The 18,017-nt window shown below is 36.7% G+C and overlaps 4 protein-coding genes across 7 annotated transcripts; 2 read left to right on the top strand and 2 right to left on the bottom strand.

Annotated features, from left to right (window-relative positions):
- Positions 1-110: 110 nt before the first annotated feature.
- Positions 111-5,047, bottom strand: rpusd2 (RNA pseudouridine synthase domain containing 2). Its single transcript, XM_082144213.1, has 3 exons — positions 4,337-5,047; positions 3,955-4,251; positions 111-1,357 (listed from the first exon to the last, which is right to left on the bottom strand). Exons 1-3 carry the CDS (start codon positions 4,991-4,993, stop codon positions 536-538), a joined length of 1,776 nt encoding a protein of 591 aa, XP_082000339.1. The 5' UTR covers positions 4,994-5,047; the 3' UTR covers positions 111-535.
- A 309-nt stretch (positions 5,048-5,356) lies between these two features.
- Positions 5,357-9,266, bottom strand: pcmtl (l-isoaspartyl protein carboxyl methyltransferase, like). 4 transcript variants are annotated; one of them, XM_082144231.1, is made up of 10 exons: positions 9,206-9,266; positions 8,884-8,963; positions 8,357-8,491; positions 8,092-8,196; positions 7,943-7,974; positions 7,761-7,865; positions 6,550-6,670; positions 6,349-6,434; positions 6,102-6,271; positions 5,357-6,012 (listed from the first exon to the last, which is right to left on the bottom strand). In XM_082144231.1, exons 3-10 carry the CDS (start codon positions 8,472-8,474, stop codon positions 6,000-6,002), a joined length of 750 nt encoding a protein of 249 aa, XP_082000357.1. In that variant the 5' UTR covers positions 8,475-8,491; positions 8,884-8,963; positions 9,206-9,266; the 3' UTR covers positions 5,357-5,999. The 4 variants fall into 4 exon arrangements, with proteins under 4 accessions (XP_082000357.1, XP_082000354.1, XP_082000356.1 ...); XM_082144228.1 differs by having other exon boundaries at positions 5,357-5,976; XM_082144230.1 differs by lacking the exon at positions 8,884-8,963 and having other exon boundaries at positions 5,357-5,976; positions 9,206-9,257.
- Positions 9,267-9,342: 76 nt separating this feature from the next.
- On the top strand, positions 9,343-13,309 carry ccdc32 (coiled-coil domain containing 32). The gene is made up of 4 exons (XM_082144232.1): positions 9,343-9,483; positions 9,751-9,974; positions 10,063-10,216; positions 12,537-13,309. Exons 2-4 carry the CDS (start codon positions 9,758-9,760, stop codon positions 12,700-12,702), a joined length of 537 nt encoding a protein of 178 aa, XP_082000358.1. The 5' UTR covers positions 9,343-9,483; positions 9,751-9,757; the 3' UTR covers positions 12,703-13,309.
- Positions 13,310-13,455: 146 nt separating this feature from the next.
- prlh2r (prolactin releasing hormone 2 receptor) lies at positions 13,456-17,674 on the top strand. The gene is made up of 2 exons (XM_082144224.1): positions 13,456-14,346; positions 15,858-17,674. Exon 2 carries the CDS (start codon positions 15,882-15,884, stop codon positions 16,983-16,985), a length of 1,104 nt encoding a protein of 367 aa, XP_082000350.1. The 5' UTR covers positions 13,456-14,346; positions 15,858-15,881; the 3' UTR covers positions 16,986-17,674.
- Positions 17,675-18,017: the final 343 nt, after the last annotated feature.

Below are 18,017 nucleotides of genomic sequence, written 5' to 3'. Positions count from 1 at the left end.
TGATGAAGAATTTAAATAAAAAAAATTAAATATTTTTAATTGAGGTTACACTGCAGTCTATCTCTGACTTTGTGTGGTGGTTTTCAGGTCTCAACAGGTTGAAACTGGACTTCAGAAGATGCAATTAAAATGTTTAATTTCTATGCATAACATGGCATTTTGCATCAGGCATTTTAATTAAAATTATACCCACCTGTAGGGGGAGAAGGAACTTCAAATTATATACAGTGTTTATATATAAACACTAATTTGCATTCCCACAAAAAAAGGTCTGTTTTATTGCTGTATGTTAATGTCAGATGAAATGTTGTCCTTATCAGATAAGGAATTGAAAAATAAACTGAGACAAAACACAGAAATGGACCGCAGTACAGACTAATAAATTCATCAATTTAAATTAAGAGAAATTCAGTCATTTTGAATTCACAATTAATGTATTCAGTAATCGAAGTGTGTTTAAAACAATAAAAAATAAAAACATTCATGTAAACTAGTATCTGGTAACAAATGTTGCATGAATACATCTGATTTGAGTTTAATCCTGAAGCCAGTCTTCTTTGGCCCAGTCAGGCAGTCGGGTTGAGTATTCAAAGTCAGCTCCTTTGTAGCGTAATGCATGTAGATACATTATCAAATCCTTCTCTTTTGGGTCAGGGCGCACAATTTTACACTCGCCACATAAATTATCTCTGACAAAAGAATTCGGTTTTCCAGTTCTGGGGGCTTCATCTGAGATCGAATTCTTTTCTTTTTGTGCACCATTCATCTCGCCCTCAGACTCGACTGCAGATGTGCTCTTGTGAAGTCCTTGGCTGCCTTCTGCCTTCACTTCACCCAGAGGCACTTTACAGGAACTATCATCACATGCACCACCACTTGACTCAAGTACCGTTATCTGATCATGCTGTTCTTGAGCACCAACCTTACATTCTGTCTTCGGCCCTTGTTTTCCCGAGACCTCTTCATCAGGCAAATCCAACAAGTGCAGACTCTCCTTTGAACGATGTTCTTCTATAAGAGCTTCTAGAAGCTCCTCATCACTCATTCCTACCAGCCCTCCTTTGGCTCTATTAGGACCCCATGCAGAAGACCCATATATGGGATCGTTGAGGATTGGGAAGCCGATGAACTGAAGATGGACACGAATCTGGTGAGTACGTCCTGTGAGAGGCAGACATCGGACCACACTAGAGCGTCCGTTATAGCTCAGTCTCTGGAAGACTGTGCGGGATTCTTTGCCTTTGGGATCCACTCTGCAAAGGCCCACTCGGAAGGACACTACCAGGATGGGTTCCTCACACACCACCTCACCCTCTGGAAACTCCCCCTCCACACGGCACACATATTCCTTTTCTATCTGTGAAAAACAGAACAAAAGTATGGTTAAAGCTCAATGCTTCAAAGTTTAAAAACACTTCAAACAGATATCCATAACTTTTTTATTAATTTGACAAAAAAATTGATTGAATACCTCTTCTCCCAACCACTATAATATGGAAATAACTTTTACTGTCCCTTCTGATCACACTGAAAAATGTATCCTCTGTATTTGTCTAAAAAAAAAATCTAAATCAAAGTACATTAAAAAATTACAAGATAAGAGGTCTTTTTTTTCTGAGTGATACAATCAACTGTTATCGATTAAAACTAGAACAAATATCTGCCAATGATTTCAGAAAAAACTACTTAATTAAAAGGGAAAACAAGATTTCATACACCGACCATTGACATTTGTTTTTATTTTAAGCATAACATCTTTTTTTTTTTTTTTTTTTTTGATTTCATATAATTTTGCATCAAGTAACTGTATTTTAATTTAAGGATGTTTAGATATTTGAATGGGAAAACAAAACAAACGAAAAATACAGAGGAAGATATTCCTCTTTTGCAATGCATGCAACATTTAATGCCACTTAATGAATTTTAGATTTTCTTTGCTCTGATTTAAGACCTTTTTAAGGCCTTCATTTGTTGAAAGGCGAATTAAGACCCGCAACAAAATAGTATATTCTTGTTCTGATATGAATAAGACTGTTTAAAAACTTAAGTACAATTTAAATGTGATGAAATGTCCACTGATATGAATTTGCACAGCTAAAATTTTAAAGCATTGTTTATGCAGGGTTCCCACAACTTATTTCTTTTTAGTATTCCAGTCGTATGCAGTTATTGGATAAAAAAATTTTTTTGAGAGAGAGATTGCATAAACATTTTATTCTTATTCATAAGATTTTTTTTATTAGTTACAAACTACACTAATGATAAAACAATTTTACAAGATAGTGGCCAAATTACCAATTAACTAAATTAAAATGAGGGAACAAATTAATAAAACAGTAATTGGAAGCAGATTATTCATTTGTAGCCACATTATCTATATTTTTTGCGGATATCATGTGCAGGTTTCCCTGTTTTATAGCTGAGCAGCACACTTAGAAAAAAAAAAAAACTGTACTGAAAATAGACACTTTAATGATGTTTCCAGGCCTGGAAATCAACATTTTTAAAAATGCATGATATTTCCAAGTTGTCCATGATTGTGGGAACCATGTTATACCAATTTAAATGAATGCTCCTGGTTGAGCAGTACTTATTGACAGCATTAAAATCTATTGATCCTCATCAGAATATAATTTTGACTCATCCCTCATTGAAAGAATGAACAAAAAACCCAGTGTTGACAGTTACATGCTTACAATGGAATTTTGTAAGGAAGAGTTGACAAACTGACATAAATAGTCAGTTGAAACCGTTTAATTCATGTTAAGAAAGTTACTTAACAAAATAACTATAATAATTGCAATTTTGAACGTTTTAAATGTAATAATAAAAATTTAAAAAATAATTGGGTTATCGCTTTTCTTAATCCATTTGCCAACTTTTTTAAATTTTTTAACAATAAACCAAAATCCTGTTTAAGACATGGCCCTTCGAAGCACAATGAAAGCAAAGACAAATGTTACTGGAGATTGTGTAGCCCAAAGTCATAGTTTACATACACAATATTTAGATAAACTACATAAAGACATCGACTGTATAAAACACATGCCTGCCAGGTTATACCAGTTGTGAGAAGCATATTACAACTTTTATGCACACTTATTTGCTAGTAGTCACATGCCATGTTTTATGGAGGATGAGTCTTAAAATTCATTAGAAAGTGCATTGGTTCCTCTTAAACTGTCCAACGGAACATCAGCATTGTTAACTGTCCAATAACATGTTTGACTTGATTGGCAAATGGATAAAGCAAAGCAATTTGTAAATGTTTTATAAATGCAATCATTACTTGTTACATGCAACTAACTAGGCCTATATTTTTAAAGATGAATTAAACAAACATGTTAAAATATTTGTATTTATTTGTTAAAGGGATAATCCACTTTAAAATGAAAATTCTGTCATCATATACTCACCCTCATGTTGTTTCAAACCTGTATGAATTTCTTTCTTCTGCTGAACAGAAAGGAAGATATTTAGAAGAATGTCAGTAACCAGACAGTTTCTGGTACCATTGACTTCCATAGTATATATTTATAAGTCAATGGTACCAGAAACTGTCTGGTTACTGATATTCTTCTAAATATCTTCCTTTCTGTTCAGCAGAAGAAAGAAATTCATACAGGTTTGAAACAACATGAGGGTGAGTATATGATGACAGAATTTTCATTTTAAAGTGGAGTATCCCTTTAAATTGAAAAATGATTAACTTACATTTTTTATTTTTGAATTAAAACATAAATAATTTATTTAAATGAGTGATCCCAGTACTCTATAAGTCTGTACTTCCCACTAAGCAGATTTTGATACATTCAAAGTAATTTTCTGTGATGCCAGAGCTTAACTTTTACTTAACCTACGATTCCTTTAGTAAATGTGAAGGGGGTAACAAACAGAATGCAGACATTTCAAGACTGTAAACCAAGTAGGCGTCATTCAGAGAGTTTGTCTTACCTGTCTCTCACGAACCATTTCGTCCAGTTTTTGGGAGACCTCGAGTGTACGAGCAAACAGCAGCACACCTGAGGTTAAGCGGTCCAGTCGATGTACTGTGTGAAGGCCACTAAGGCCGTTCTCCTTCCCCAGAATGAAGATGACAGTATTGTGACGGTAGCGCCCACAGGGATGCACAGGCAGCGAGCCAGGTTTATCCACCACCACCACTTCACCATCATCCACCAGAACCTCCATGGGCTGCCCGCTCACAGGGGGCTCGTGACGATGCACTGTGTTCCTCAAAAAGTCATTGTTCTAGACGAGCAAAAGAGATACAAAACAATTAAACAGGACCACATACACAGAGACAGTAGGTGAGCATTGTCACGTGATCTCTTACCTTTAGTGTTATATTCAGGTCACGCACAGGCGTTTCATTCAGTTTAATCCGCCCCTCTTTGACAGCCTCATTGTAGTAGTCCAAAGACTCCGCGCGAAATTCACTCTTGAAAACTTCTAGTAGAGTTTTACCAACCCAACGTCCCTTACAGTAAGTCTTAAAATCAAAATAATAAGGATGCACTTTGCGAAGACCGCCTTCAAAATAGTAGGAGGTTTCCGCAAAATGTTCTTGGCTGAAACTCACACCCTGGTTGCGTTTCTGTGGAGGAGGCACGTACCGCTCTCCGGGACGCAGCTGTTTTCCTCCCCTCTTTCGCTTCTTACCGCGGCCTTGTCTTGCTGCCTGATCCGTCTCCTCGTTTTTACGTTTACCGCAGTTTGTTCTAACCGTGCTGTCCGCATCACAGCTGTCTTCTTCCATGGTGGCCCCTTTAGTCTCCATGTCGTTTAACTGTGTGCAGCGCTGTTTTGAGAAATTAAAGGAGACTTGTGCACTATTTCTCCTGACATTTAACGCTGTTCGTTGAGTTCCCAGAGTTTTAACACTCACGGTTTTGTTCCGATACAAGCGTCTCAGGAAATTATTGTTTTCTCTTTTTACAAAGCAAAGTAATGAACTGAAACCTGCTGCCTTCACACACGTGAGCCATGCCATCCAGCGGTTCAATGACAATGTTGTTTCCGTCTTGGGTTGATGACATCACTGTGACGTCACGTGTTTAATAATTATTTGCATGTTATCGGTGTAAAATCTGCTTTCATTTAATTTTTTTCTGAGCCTGATGAAATTTACCATATACGCATTATTCCAAGCTATTTTTGCCTGAAAAATGGATTGCTTCTTTTTTTATTCAATGACAATGGTCAGCTTATTTCATCTCTTCACACAATATATGCATGTATTTTCCCCCCTACATTGTTTTAATGCAGTGCTATATATTGCTATATTTCTTGCCAATTAAAAAAAGTGTATATGATAGTTCATAAAACTATCCAACTAAAAAAAACAAAAAAAAACAAGGCTTTGTATTGTTTACATTTAATTGTGTACATTTAGCATGTAGATTGACAACATTTCTTAGATTAATTAAAAATGTAAATCAAATTACACACCTGATTAGACAACAGCAACACTTCAACTAAACACCTGACTCTGATCTGACAGAATTAAAAAGAAAAAAAGAGAATACATTTTTAAACTCATTCTTAATTTCAATAGCTAAAAGTATTTTTGTTTCCCGTTTATTTAAGCCTTGACATGTAAATGAGTGAGTAGTGAGACATCAAAATAATTCATCAAAAGGTAGCATGGTAGCAGTTACATTTAGAACTGTACTCTATTTTGATTGCTTCTTGCTGTCTAGTATGTTAAAGCTGAACACACAACCACTTATAAAGCATACTGAGATCACAAGCCTTAGATATGGAAGTTCTTGCTCCCTCAGTTTAAGTATGTGAAGGGACACCACCTCAGAAATTACAGCATTGATTTCAATCCACTGCTGCATTTTAACTTCAGTTTTTAGTCAAGAATCCGAATGATCCATTCGAGAGTGTTGCTAGGCAGCAGGTGAGATGGGATGAGAGGCCTTCCCTCAGCACTAAGGGCTTGCTGAACCACAGCACCAGCGCCATCTCCTGCAGGGGCAACCATACTGCAATCAGAGCTCATCACTGGGAAGAGAAACAAATGTGATGAGCTACAGTGCAATATAAATCACTGCATTCTGAATCTGATTCATCTCATAAGGACTGATACATACCTTGGCCACTGGTGGTGTTTGTCTGTCAGTGGGACATAAACCACACCCATCAGCGCTTTCCTGAGGAAAGTGCCATCGCTCTGACGGTCATACTGCTCGAGAACTTGGCTTCCACCCTCTGGGCCCACAGGCAAAACAAGTCTCCCACCTGGTTTCAACTGTTCCAAGAGCTGTTGATGCACATGTTTAAATCAGACCACTGGAGGCTGTATAAACAACAATTAAATCAAATGCATAATGTGCATACAGCTTTAGGGAGTGTAGGAGCAGCTGCTCCAACATGAATGGCATCATAGGGAGCTTCATCAGGAAAACCTAACCGTCCATCACCCACTGCAAAAAAGGCACAACACAAAAAAATATTTAAAACCATTCTTGTAATTTCAATAGCAATATTCATAAAATGCAATAACAAACTCCATTTGAATCTATTATTTTAATCCCTCACCCACTAATTTAATTCGGCCAGAGGCAAGCAATTCTGGATCGTCCGCCTGGACATTTTTCATAGAGGCTTGCACCAGCTCATCTATGTGCTCAATTCCCACTACCTTTCCAGAGGGCCCTACCTGCAGTATAAATGTAGTTAAACATATTGAAAAAAATATATAAAACATAATATATAAGCATTGATGGGTGTGGTTTATGGGTTTATAATACTATATACAATACCGGTCAAAAGTTTGGAAACATTAGGCTACTGTTTTTGACGTTTTTAAAATAAGTCTCTTATGCTCATCAAGCCTGAATTTTTTTGTTAAAAAATACAGAAAAAACATTAATATTGGGAAATATTATTACAATTTAAATAATGGGTTTCTATTTTAATATACTTTACATTTATTTCTGTGATCAGAAGCTGAATTTTCATCAGCCATTAATCCAGTCTTAGTGTCACATGATCCTTCAGAAATCGTTCTAATATGCGGATTTATTATCAATGTTGGAAGCAGTTGTGCTGCTTAATATAGCCTGTGATACTATTTTTCAGGAATCTTTTATGAATAACAATATACACAAGTAATTTTTCAGCTTTTAAAAAGAAGAAATTAATACTTTTATTCAGCTTTTATTGATTAAAAATGATAGTGAAGATTTATATTGTAAGAAAAATATATATATTTTGAATAAATGCTGTTCTTTTGAACTAATCCTGAAAAAAGTATCACAGGTTCCAAAAAAAAACATTAAGCAGCACAACTGTTTCCAACACTGATCATAACAGAGTATCAAATAAGCGTATTAGAATGATTTCTGAAGAATCGTGTGACTCTGAAGACTGGAGTAATATGGCTGATGAAAATTCAGCTTTGCATCACATAAATAATTTATATTTTCAAGTATATTAAAATAGAAAACCATTATTTTAAATTGCAATAATATTTCACAATATTACTGTTTTTTCTGTATTTTTGAAATAAATGCAGGCTTGATAAAATAAGAGACTTCTTTCAAAAACAATAAAATAGTAATGCTTCCAAACCTTTGACCGGTAATGTGTATATAGGACTAATATACTGTATATTTGGAGTATACCCGCATTTCTTATTTTTCTGATTATTTGCAACAGATATTTGTTTTTATAAAAAATGGGGGGATAATTTTTTTTATTTTATATTAAAAAACTTTCATGACATGCTAAAACAAGATTGCACTCACCATTCTGGCAAAGCAAGCAGTGAGATATCCACTTCCTGAACCCACATCCAGGGCTGAGGCTCCTTCTTTTAACTTGTCACTGAGAACCTCAAGAGCATGTGCATGCTGCACAAGCAATCATTCATTAGAACATATTAAATATGACAGTTACATCTACTTTTAGAAGGGTTTGTCTGACCTACCATATGAGGGGCACTGATTGTAGCCTTGAATCCTTTATATATATATATAAAAAATAAAAATAAATGTGTAAGTGAAAAATGGTTCTGCACTCTTTTCAGTTTACTTCATCTATTTTGAAAGCAACATGCCTGCTGTTGAAAGAAATCACCTATGGACTGGGGAGAATCAGCATAAGGGTGGTCTCTGGAATAAATCCCTCTATCGGTGGCAAGCATAGCATTAAACACTCGGTCACTGTGGATGACTCCATGATCTGTCACAGAAAAACACATTAAACTCTATGCAAGTAAATCTAGATCCATTAAATTACATAAATCTGTGTATTGACATACTTATGTACAATAACATCCAAGTATTGTTTTTATATGACTATCTATGTCTCTGTCTATTTATATATCTATCTCTCCACTAACCTCTCAAGCGAGTGATGAGCTCTATATGTGTTTTGCCACTAGAGATCCATGCCATGGTTCTGGAGAGCAGCAAACCCATAGGGACCGCTACTGCAGCCAGTCTGAGCACAGTCTGCATTGCCTGACCGGCACCGCCTGCAACAAATCACATTTTTATTTCTTGTTCATTCCACAAAAATAACTTTCATGTTCAGACAGTCTGTAAATTCCCTCTGAGATACACCTGACCTGAGTCTTCGGTTATTACCCTGCTGAAAAAAGAACCAACTTAAACAACTTATTATTTGCCAAGCTGGTCTACAAAGTCTATAAATCCCTTTTTAATCCAGCCAAAAGAGCAGCCTCATCTAGCTGGGAGAAATAAAAGCAGCAAACCTAGGCTTTTTTTCCCCCCAGCACAGGGTACATTGAGAGTTGTTAAAAGGATATGCATGCATTTGTGTAAATTAAAAACTAAACGCGTAATTGAATTTATGATGCATGTTATACTGTGTTTGTTCATTTTAATAGCTTTAATGTCTAGATACCTGTCTTTAGACCTCAGACCACTGATGCGTCCAACATGCGTCCTTGATTCAGGTCAACCAACGTGAGACTCGGATCTGACCTAAATGTTGCAAGCCAGACAGCAAATAGACAGTAAAATAACCGGAAATAGCTGAATATTATTCTATAAGCAACAAACTGGGCTTTAAAATGTTATACGTAGTTTTCTTATCGCACAACTAAAGCATCACTGAGCAATAAAAAGAACAATACGCAGCACCTCAAGTACAAGTTTGCACAATATTGTTTTAAAATGCTAGATAGACTAAATGCATAACTGTCAAGACAGATCAAATGTCTTACTTGTAAAATTCGACCCGATGTCAACGTGCTGAAGAAGTAAACGGAAGTAGCGTTTCCAAACGTATCTCTTCGACCAATCGCATTCACGGAATAATTGACGGACAGGTGTGACGGCCAATCATATTCGATGGATAATCCCTACCGGTTACGTGCATCAGTAGTAGCAGAGAAGGCAAAGCAATCAGAAGTATGGGTTTTACATGCTAACCCTTGAATTTATTTATCCTTTTAATGTGTCATTTTAGGTCTGTGCTGCGTTGAGAGCATTGTACTTTAAGGTAGGCACCACTGCTTTAGTTTTATGACTGATAATTTTCTATAGCTCCATTATGCGGGCTTGCTTAAGAGCTAACGTTAGTAATGTCAACAGTCGTTAAGATTTTTGAGACCTTGCTATGTAAACAACCAGCAAATGAACGCTATTAAAATGTTGCATTATTTATTCACAGAAAACTTGACAGGCCTGCCTTTTTTATTTTTAACCCATGATTGCTGATATCCCATGTATAACACGCGAGTTTGTTTATAACTGATTTTTCATTCAGAAACGTGATGATCGACGACATCGAAATCCATGCGGCCCGATCTAGTGGAGAACTGTGGTCTGAGATCTGCTCAAGTCTCCCAGAGCCTCAGGAACAGGATGGTGGGGAATTTACAGACTCATTTGAGCCTTCCTCTCCAGGCAACCCACATACAAACTCCCCCAGAGCATCTTTCAGCCCCTGGGAACCAATGGCTGACTCTGACATTTACATTGCCAGTTTAGGTACAGGGAATTGCATTTGATAATCATGTTCTTTAAATATGGCCTGTTGATTTGTTCTCTAAGAGCGTGTTATGTTCCTACTGTACAGAAAATCGATTGAAGAGGATCAAGGGACAATCGAATGAAGTTACATCAAGGGAAATGCTCCGTTCCTTGTCCCAGGCTAAAAAGGAATGCTGGGATAGATTCCTCCACGATGCCCAAACCTCAGAACTGTTCCAGGAAGGAAACTTCGATCAGAGGTTAGGATGAGGCGTCTTGAACGTCTATTCACCCTCGCTTATATCTGCAGAATGGATCATTGTCTACAAGTATTGTAAAAATTCAACTTATATCATTCAGCTCACTTTAATTGTAGATTATAACCAATTTGAATAACATCTCTTTGTTAATTACAATTAGAAAGAAAAATATTACATTATTATACTTTATTCAGCAAGGATGTGTTAAGTTTATCAAAAGTGACAAATCCATTTATAATGTTACAAAATATATCTATTTCAAATAAATGAAACATGAAATATTCCCATGATCCTGGGAAAAAAATGCATCATGGTTTCTATAAAATATTAAGCAGCACAGCTGTTTTCAACATTGGTAATATTAAAAAAAATGTTGCTTGAGCACCGAATCAACATATTAGGGTGAGTTCCTGCTGTTATTAATGGTACTTTTCCGCATTATATTTGGACCGATCCTTTAATAATGACTTTTTTAGGCGCACCAGCACTACAAATTTTTAGCTAACTTAACAATGTTGCAAACATCTCAATTTGTAAACGCAGCGTTCACGCTTGTAACACTTTACTTAACTGTCACCCCCTTTTTTGAGCATAGACTTGCAATTGAACTATCCAAACTGAAATGGTTAGAATACAGACCTAAGGTTGGTCTCTTTTTAAAGAAGACACTCAGAATATTATTGCTAAAGAGTAAAATGAAAGATGTAAAACAAAAAAAGTTATAGAAGTTTACTGTAAAGCAGACATACTGGACTATACATTTTTATACAAAATATATATTTTACAAAATATTTCATATTTTTCAGAAACTGTTATAAAAAAGCCACATATCTAACCAAGTTGTGTTCCAAATTTGAAGTTGATATCACAAAAATTGAAGTTCCCATGATATGCATTTACAGACGCTAATTGAAGTGCCAAGTTACTGTGACAGTTAAGGGGTTAAATTGCAGGTAGTGTTGCTTAAATTAATAAATAAAACAAAGAATTTTAAGTTCCATGTTGCTTTTGCTGTGTTAAATAATGGTATCAAATCAATATATTTTAGTTGGGTATCGTATCAAAGTCATAATTTTGGTATTGTGACAACACTACTGAAGACTTATCAACCTAGGGTCCTTTGCACCAGGACCTCAAGCCAAACACCCCCCCAGAAGCCTTTTTTTGTAGTGTAACGACGCCCAGTTCCAGGAATGCACTAATATTTTGTTGGTTGTACCAGTTTGCAACAATTATTAGTTAACACTAAGTTGTTAACACTTCGGAAAAAATAATAATTCGTCGTTACACTACATCCTCCTTATGCATCGCTTTCTGCCAGGACTTTTACGTGCTTTTCCCAAACCACTGAAGTGATGTCGACGTCCGGGTTAGCAGCAGCATGAGCCGTCATACAAACTTTCCAATGCCTCGTTTTATGTATCTACTGTAGAAATTTGGTACCATTCCGGGCATTATTAGTGGGGTAATTTACGAGATACATCATAGGATCCATTAGCACCTGCACTAAGCCATTCGGCTGATATCTCTAAATAAGCTCTGACTTTAACAATGTTCAACCAAGGGAAAAAAGGCTTCTGGGGGGGTGTTTGGCTCGAGGTCATGGTGCAAAGGACCCTAGGTTGATTTTACTCTGAACTATCCCTTTAAGTAATGGCTGCTGAAAATTCAGCTTTATTTTAAAATATATTTTAAAACTGTAATAATATTTCACAATGTTTTTTACCATATTTTTGATCAAAAAATGCAGCCTTGGTGCGCATTTTAGACTTCGTTCTAAAATCTTAGCAACCCCAAACGTTTGAATGGAACAGTGTAATATATAACAATCGTGCATGTAACAGTGCCTTTTACTGAGAAAAGGCATAAATTAATGGAATAATTGTGTGATGATAACCTCTGCATATTTACTCTTCCAAAAATAGGGCCATTCCTCCATACCAGACTGTTTCAGCATATATCATTTCTTCAATTTCTCACTGGAATGGTCTACTTTAGATTACACAGTAAAATGTCAGGGGAAGGTCATGACTCAGACTTGGCCAATCTAAAAAACTGAATTAATTCAGCTTGAACCATTCTGTTGTTGACTTGCTCTTGGATTGAGTCTGTGAACCAACATCGCCTGTAACAAGTGCAAAATATACTTTGCCAGATAAGATGCCCACATATAACTCCCATGTTTGTTTTATTAATAATTATGACTTGGGTCAAGATTTTAGGATCCATTCATTCTGATTATGTTGAACAAATGCCATTTATTTCTATGGTCAAATGATTTTAGTGTGCATGTAATTATTCAGTGTTGTCTTTCATGCAGTGCTTTGGAGCAGTTCAAGCGCTGGATGTCTCCTGAAAGGGTGGCCATCAATGCAGAGGAGCTGGAGTTACTTCTTTTGCCCACACAGAACAGTGAGGCTCTTGCTAGCTCAACCCAAACTGACAAGCCATGTGAGGAGGAAGAGTGCCCAAGCCCAGAGAAATAAATCACATTCCAGCGATAACCTGACCAGCAGTATTAGGGGAATTAAGAGTATATGGGCTCTTGTTGTGGAAAGCAACTAAATTATGATCCATTTAATGGGATCATTTGTTTCACATAGATAAATGAAGGTGTCTTCAGTTGTTTGTCTCCCTCAATCCAGTTGTCAATTCAAGGTACATTACTGTATCCTCATATTGAAAGAAATACACGAGTGATTAAAAAAATTAAATCTCTATCTTGGAGACATTTCAGAAGTCCATGTATATTCTGAACAAAGAAAAAGAAACAGCCAGACGAACTTCGCTACGTTATCATGAAACATTCCATTTATGTATCATCAAATGAATTTTATTATTTACTTGTGATTTTTTTGTGTGCTATTTACTCCTTTCCTGTAGTATTGAAACTTGTATACACTAATCCAAACATACAATTTACACATTTGTATGAATTGATAATCTAATTTCTGGCAGGTTCATTCTCCTGAATTTAAATGTAGGTTAGTGGACTAAATTAAACATGAGTAGAGAATGTTAAGTGTTTCTAAACATGTTAGTAACTGTTCGCTTTATTCTAAAAGGATAATAAAAACTTTGAAGGAGACATAATGAGATTCCTTTGTGACCTTTGTAGTGATGCATACTGATATGTTTGCCCAGCAGTAACCAATAGACGTCACTATTGTTGAATATGAATGAGTCACCATTAGGGCATTCCTGTCATTTTATTCTGGAAGCATTATTGCTTTGTTCCTCAGCTGACCTATTTAATTATATATAAAATGTTATTCATATTGTGTGTGTAAAATTAATTCTTTATTGCATGAGTGCTATATTTATTATTAAAATGTATGTTTTCTGCTTCCAGTTTCTTCCTCAACATCATAAGTTGTTGTTGAGTTGGTTTACAAAATATTGATTGCCTTCCTCGATGCATTAATGAAGCTGGGGGAGAAAATCCAACATTGGTCAACGTCTCTTTTGACGTCCGTTTTCAGTGTCTCACTCATTTATTTATTTGTAAGGGTAGTTCTTAAATTACTAATACGAAAACTGTATTGTTGTGTCTCAAAACCTCGCGAGCTGCTGCTCCAAGGCAAGCACGTTGGCCATTAGAAATGCTCGATTCGTTAAAACGCAGATATGAGGTCCAAAAAGTGTCTTGGCAGGCAGCTCAGTTATGTATTTTAATTAAATGCGTTAATTTTTAATTAAATAATCTTTATTTATTTAACTTTGTTCTTAATTTGTTCTTATTTTTGTCGATTTTATTTGTTCATTTTATTTGGTTACATTTATTTATTTAGCAGATGAGGTCTGAAATCGTGTTGGAACATGTAATGGTTCATCATAAGATTATGTAAGCACTGGCAGGCTGGTCGTTACTGAAGGTTCCTCACACTTGTATTGCGCATTGACGTGTACAAGGATGCGCGTGTCTGGTGGCGATCTTCGCGCCGAATGTATCGCCTGCACAAGTTGTGAAGCTTTCAAGAGGGACATTTACAAGGGTCGCATTTAATAGTAGTGATTTTTAAACGTAGTGATTTTCTCAGTCTGTGAAGAAGTCTTACCTGTTTCCTTTTATAGAGTTTGTGCTTTTGGATCATGCATCATCCACTGAAGAAGTGATCAAGAGGACAAAGGTGGGCAATTCATCCTTATTGAAATAATGCTGTGTGTGTATCGCAATAATGTTTTAATTAGAAAGCTAAATATAGTCATACTAAACAATCTGACAATGTTGCAAGGATTTTTAATTGATTAATCAGTAAATCAATTAGCGTCTGTAAATGCAAATATGGAGATTTACAGTCGTAAGAATATTTTGAACTTGAAAACATGCATTTGATGGATGTTAGATTAAATGATTGCTCATCCATTTTTATCCTTTCATTCATTCAAAGGAGTGTTTCGTCCTCTAAACTCCTCATTTGTCATCAGAGGAAAATATGTGAAGTTAGGCTCTCGTTGCTTATCTCACACTCTTGAGTTAGCCTATGGAATTGAATCTGACTTTTAGGTTTGTGGGCAGTGACTCCACCATTACAACTGTTAAATTGCCTCTCTCTCTAGAGCTGAGAGAAGGATCTTAGTAATGTAACTGCTGTCTTGTTCATTTAGACTTGAAGTGTACGGCTATTCATACAGTTTGGTGGAAAGCAGCATCATTCTGTGATGATCCAACAGAACAGATCACAATCACTGTATTCTAATTGAATGCAGCATGCAGGACTTTGCCAGTCTCACAATGCTCTGTTCATGTTCAGAGTGAACACTCAATGGAAACTGCCGTTATTTCAACTGTTAATGGCTTTTAAGCCATCTATTAAATTAGCTGAAATAATAAGCAGGCTCTGATGTGTATGTTTTCTTGTTCTATTATTTCTTCTTATTCCATTGATCCTCTACAGTTAACACTTGTAAATCTGAGGATCTAACATCTTGTAAGGGTCCTCTAACAGATAGAAGCCAAAATGCCTGCTGAAGTTATTCAGTCTTAGCCAATTTGAAAGTGACTTCTTACTCACAAGTATGTTCAAATGGCTGCTCATGGAATTTTATTTCAAAGAGATAAAAGTGGTTCCTCCTCGGTACACCTAATGCACTGTAGATTTCAGAAAATGATGAAAGACTTAAACGTTTTGCTATCTCTTGTGTAGAATCTTGCAATGATTGAAGTAAAAAATAATAGAGCAGAGTCACGAATCACTTCAAGATGATATTTGTACATCTTGTCACTTATCTTGTCAGAGAACCGATCAAAGAGAAGATTTACTTGCTATATTTTCTGCAATACACCATGGTATGTTCATTTAATCAGTATAATTGTAGATTACTTTGCCATTTAAGTCTTTCCTTTATATGAAAGATTGGTCTTGTTCCAGAGACATAGAGTACGTGACCTATCCACTTTAAATTACACACAAATAATCCAGTCTGGTCTGGTGTAGTGTAGTGATCTGTGTTGATTTCACAAAGGGCATTTAGAACTAAGAGTTACTGAATTTGTTTCAGACCAAAATGCTTCAGCATTGGTTCTCAAAAATGGGTCGCATATTTCTTAAAAAACGCTTACCTCAAAATTCCAAATGAGATATAAAATACAATTTTTTATATACATTGTTTACATTTCTATTCAATTTATTTCAAACAGGTGTCTGTTTGCTGTCATCACACCATGGACTATCTCCATAACGAATCGTGGATAAACATGTCTTTAGATGCATCTTCGTCTTCGTTCAGTGGACTCCAGCTCCTGATGGACCTGAAGCCGCTCTTCATCCCTCTTTATGCCGTGCTAGTCCTGGTAGCGTGCTCTGGAAATCTTCTCCTCCTCATCCACATCGGACTGAACAAGAAACTTCACAGCACCACAAACTTCCTCATTGGAAACCTGGCCCTGGTTGACCTGGTGATGTGCCTGTTCTGTGTTCCCCTGACCGCATTTTACGCCTTTGATGAGCGCGGTTGGGTTTTCGGCCAGTTCATGTGTCATTTTGTTACCCTGATGCAGACTGCGACTGCGTTTGCGGCAGTCCTGTCATTAACCGCCATTGCGGTGGACCGATATGTGGTGGTCGCCTACCCTATTCGGCGGCGAGGAGGTCGTTCCTTCTGCGTCTGGTTGGTGGTCAGCGTATGGCTCTGTGCTTTGGCAATGTCCACCCCCACTGCTTTGCACACGGTGTACCTGGATCTGAGTGCAACTGGCCACGAAATGGCAGTTTGTGAGGAGTTCTGGCACGAGCAGGAGCTCGGTCGTCTAATATATTCATGTTTCTTCCTGCTTCTTTCCTATTTTGTTCCTCTAGCAGCAGTTTCCATTTCCTACTGTGCAATCTCCTGCCACCTGCAGCACAGAGCTACTCGGCTCATGGCCGCTACGCCTTCCAACCAGGAAAAGTGGGGGCGCAAGAGACGCAAGACTTTTCGTCTCCTCCTGGTGTCTGTGCTGTCATTCGCGTTCTCCTGGCTCCCCTTGCAGGTAGTCAACCTCATTCGCGACCTGGACACCGACTTCGCCATCCTGAGCAAGAATCACGTCAACGTGATACAGGTGTCGTGCCACTTGTTAGCCATGAGCTCGGCTTGCTACAACCCCTTCATTTATGCTTCTCTTCACAAGAAGTTCCTGTCATATCTATGCCAGAACATATTTCAGAGAAGAAAACCTCATGGTACTCAGAGCAGCCTCACAACCTCCAGCCGAATGATCCGCATGAATACTTCTAGTACTCTAGCTGACATTCCCATGGCCATTAGTAAGATCTCACAAGATTGAATCTTCTCCACACAGTTGTTGCTTCTTTAGGTTCTAGGACAGTCTGAAGGCAAATTCTGTACCATCACAACTGTTTTAACCAATGACTCTTTTCTTAAAGCTATATATGAAAATCTTCATTGAGCCCTGAGGGAAAATGTATGTATCTGCTAGAAATGTTAAACATGTGAATATCTCTTGACCAGTAGATGGCACTGTGCCAAAGCTACTCGTGTACCCTCAGGTCATGCTTGTGATGACTTGTACCAAGTTGTGTGTGAATATGCTAAAGCTTTGCAGAGATATAGCCTCACGTCCATTTTGGCCTGCTCTTCGTCTAATTCGTTTGTGCGCTATTCGTACATGAATTCCATAACTTTTTGTCGTCATGGTCTGGAGGTCATGAAAATCGGAGCATGTTTAAACAGTTTACATTTGTTGTACATTTGTCTTAAGTTAATCCTACACAGGGTTATTTCAACTACGAATACACACAGGTGGTATCAATGAAAGAAAGAAAGAAAAAAAAACTCATTGTGCTTCTGTATTCATTTAGTGGCATTGTAAGGCAACGTATTAATTATGTATGTCCATTTGTTTAATGTGAAGCACTGCACTCAAGTGTCCATTAGAGGTTTACTTAAAACAAAAACCCCTCTGTAATTCAATTCAATGTAATACATCAAATAATAAATTCAACGCAATAAAGGTGTAGCAAGCACAGTATGCATTCTCAGTATATTCTTTGATAATACGTAATGTTTACACATTACATATCAAATATTGGTAACACATTAATAAGGTTCCATTTGCATTAGTTAACTACGTTAGTTAACATGAACTATCATTAAAAAGTACTCCTAAAGCATGTATTAATCTTAGTTCATGTTCATTTCAACATTTAGTAATACATTTTTAAAATCAAGAGTTGTATCTGTTAAAATAATTTAATGGACATGAGCTAACACAAACTAATGGGAACTAACAATTAATTGAATTTACTATCATTACGTATTACTTATTGTTAGGTAATGCATTAACTTTTGCAAGATG

Source organism: Leuciscus leuciscus (assembly GCF_965113295.1).
Source record: "Leuciscus leuciscus genome assembly, chromosome: 17".
NCBI lineage: Eukaryota > Metazoa > Chordata > Actinopteri > Cypriniformes > Leuciscidae > Leuciscus > Leuciscus leuciscus.
The sequence above is the reverse complement of the archived record's forward strand: the minus strand, read 5'-3'. Positions and strand labels throughout refer to the sequence as shown.

What these genes read in the sequence shown, in the direction of transcription:
- pcmtl (XM_082144228.1), bottom strand. Translation starts at nt 8,474, where the DNA reads ATGCAGACTGTGCTCAGACTGGCTGCAGTAGCGGTCCCTATGGGTTTG. An exon ending in TGATTCTCCCCAGTCCATAG is followed by an intron (nt 7,975 to 8,091) that starts GTGATTTCTTTC and finishes ATATATATAAAG; the next exon opens with GATTCAAGGCTACAATCAGT. An exon ending in TGGCCGAATTAAATTAGTGG is followed by an intron (nt 6,435 to 6,549) that starts GTGAGGGATTAA and finishes CCTTTTTTGCAG; the next exon opens with TGGGTGATGGACGGTTAGGT.
- ccdc32 (XM_082144232.1), top strand. Translation starts at nt 9,758, where the DNA reads ATGATCGACGACATCGAAATCCATGCGGCCCGATCTAGTGGAGAACTG. An exon ending in CATTTACATTGCCAGTTTAG is followed by an intron (nt 9,975 to 10,062) that starts GTACAGGGAATT and finishes CCTACTGTACAG; the next exon opens with AAAATCGATTGAAGAGGATC. An exon ending in GAAGGAAACTTCGATCAGAG is followed by an intron (nt 10,217 to 12,536) that starts GTTAGGATGAGG and finishes TCTTTCATGCAG; the next exon opens with TGCTTTGGAGCAGTTCAAGC.
- prlh2r (XM_082144224.1), top strand. Translation starts at nt 15,882, where the DNA reads ATGGACTATCTCCATAACGAATCGTGGATAAACATGTCTTTAGATGCA.
- rpusd2 (XM_082144213.1), bottom strand. Translation starts at nt 4,993, where the DNA reads ATGGCATGGCTCACGTGTGTGAAGGCAGCAGGTTTCAGTTCATTACTT. An exon ending in ACCTGAATATAACACTAAAG is followed by an intron (nt 4,252 to 4,336) that starts GTAAGAGATCAC and finishes TTGCTCGTCTAG; the next exon opens with AACAATGACTTTTTGAGGAA. An exon ending in AAATGGTTCGTGAGAGACAG is followed by an intron (nt 1,358 to 3,954) that starts GTAAGACAAACT and finishes TGTTTTTCACAG; the next exon opens with ATAGAAAAGGAATATGTGTG.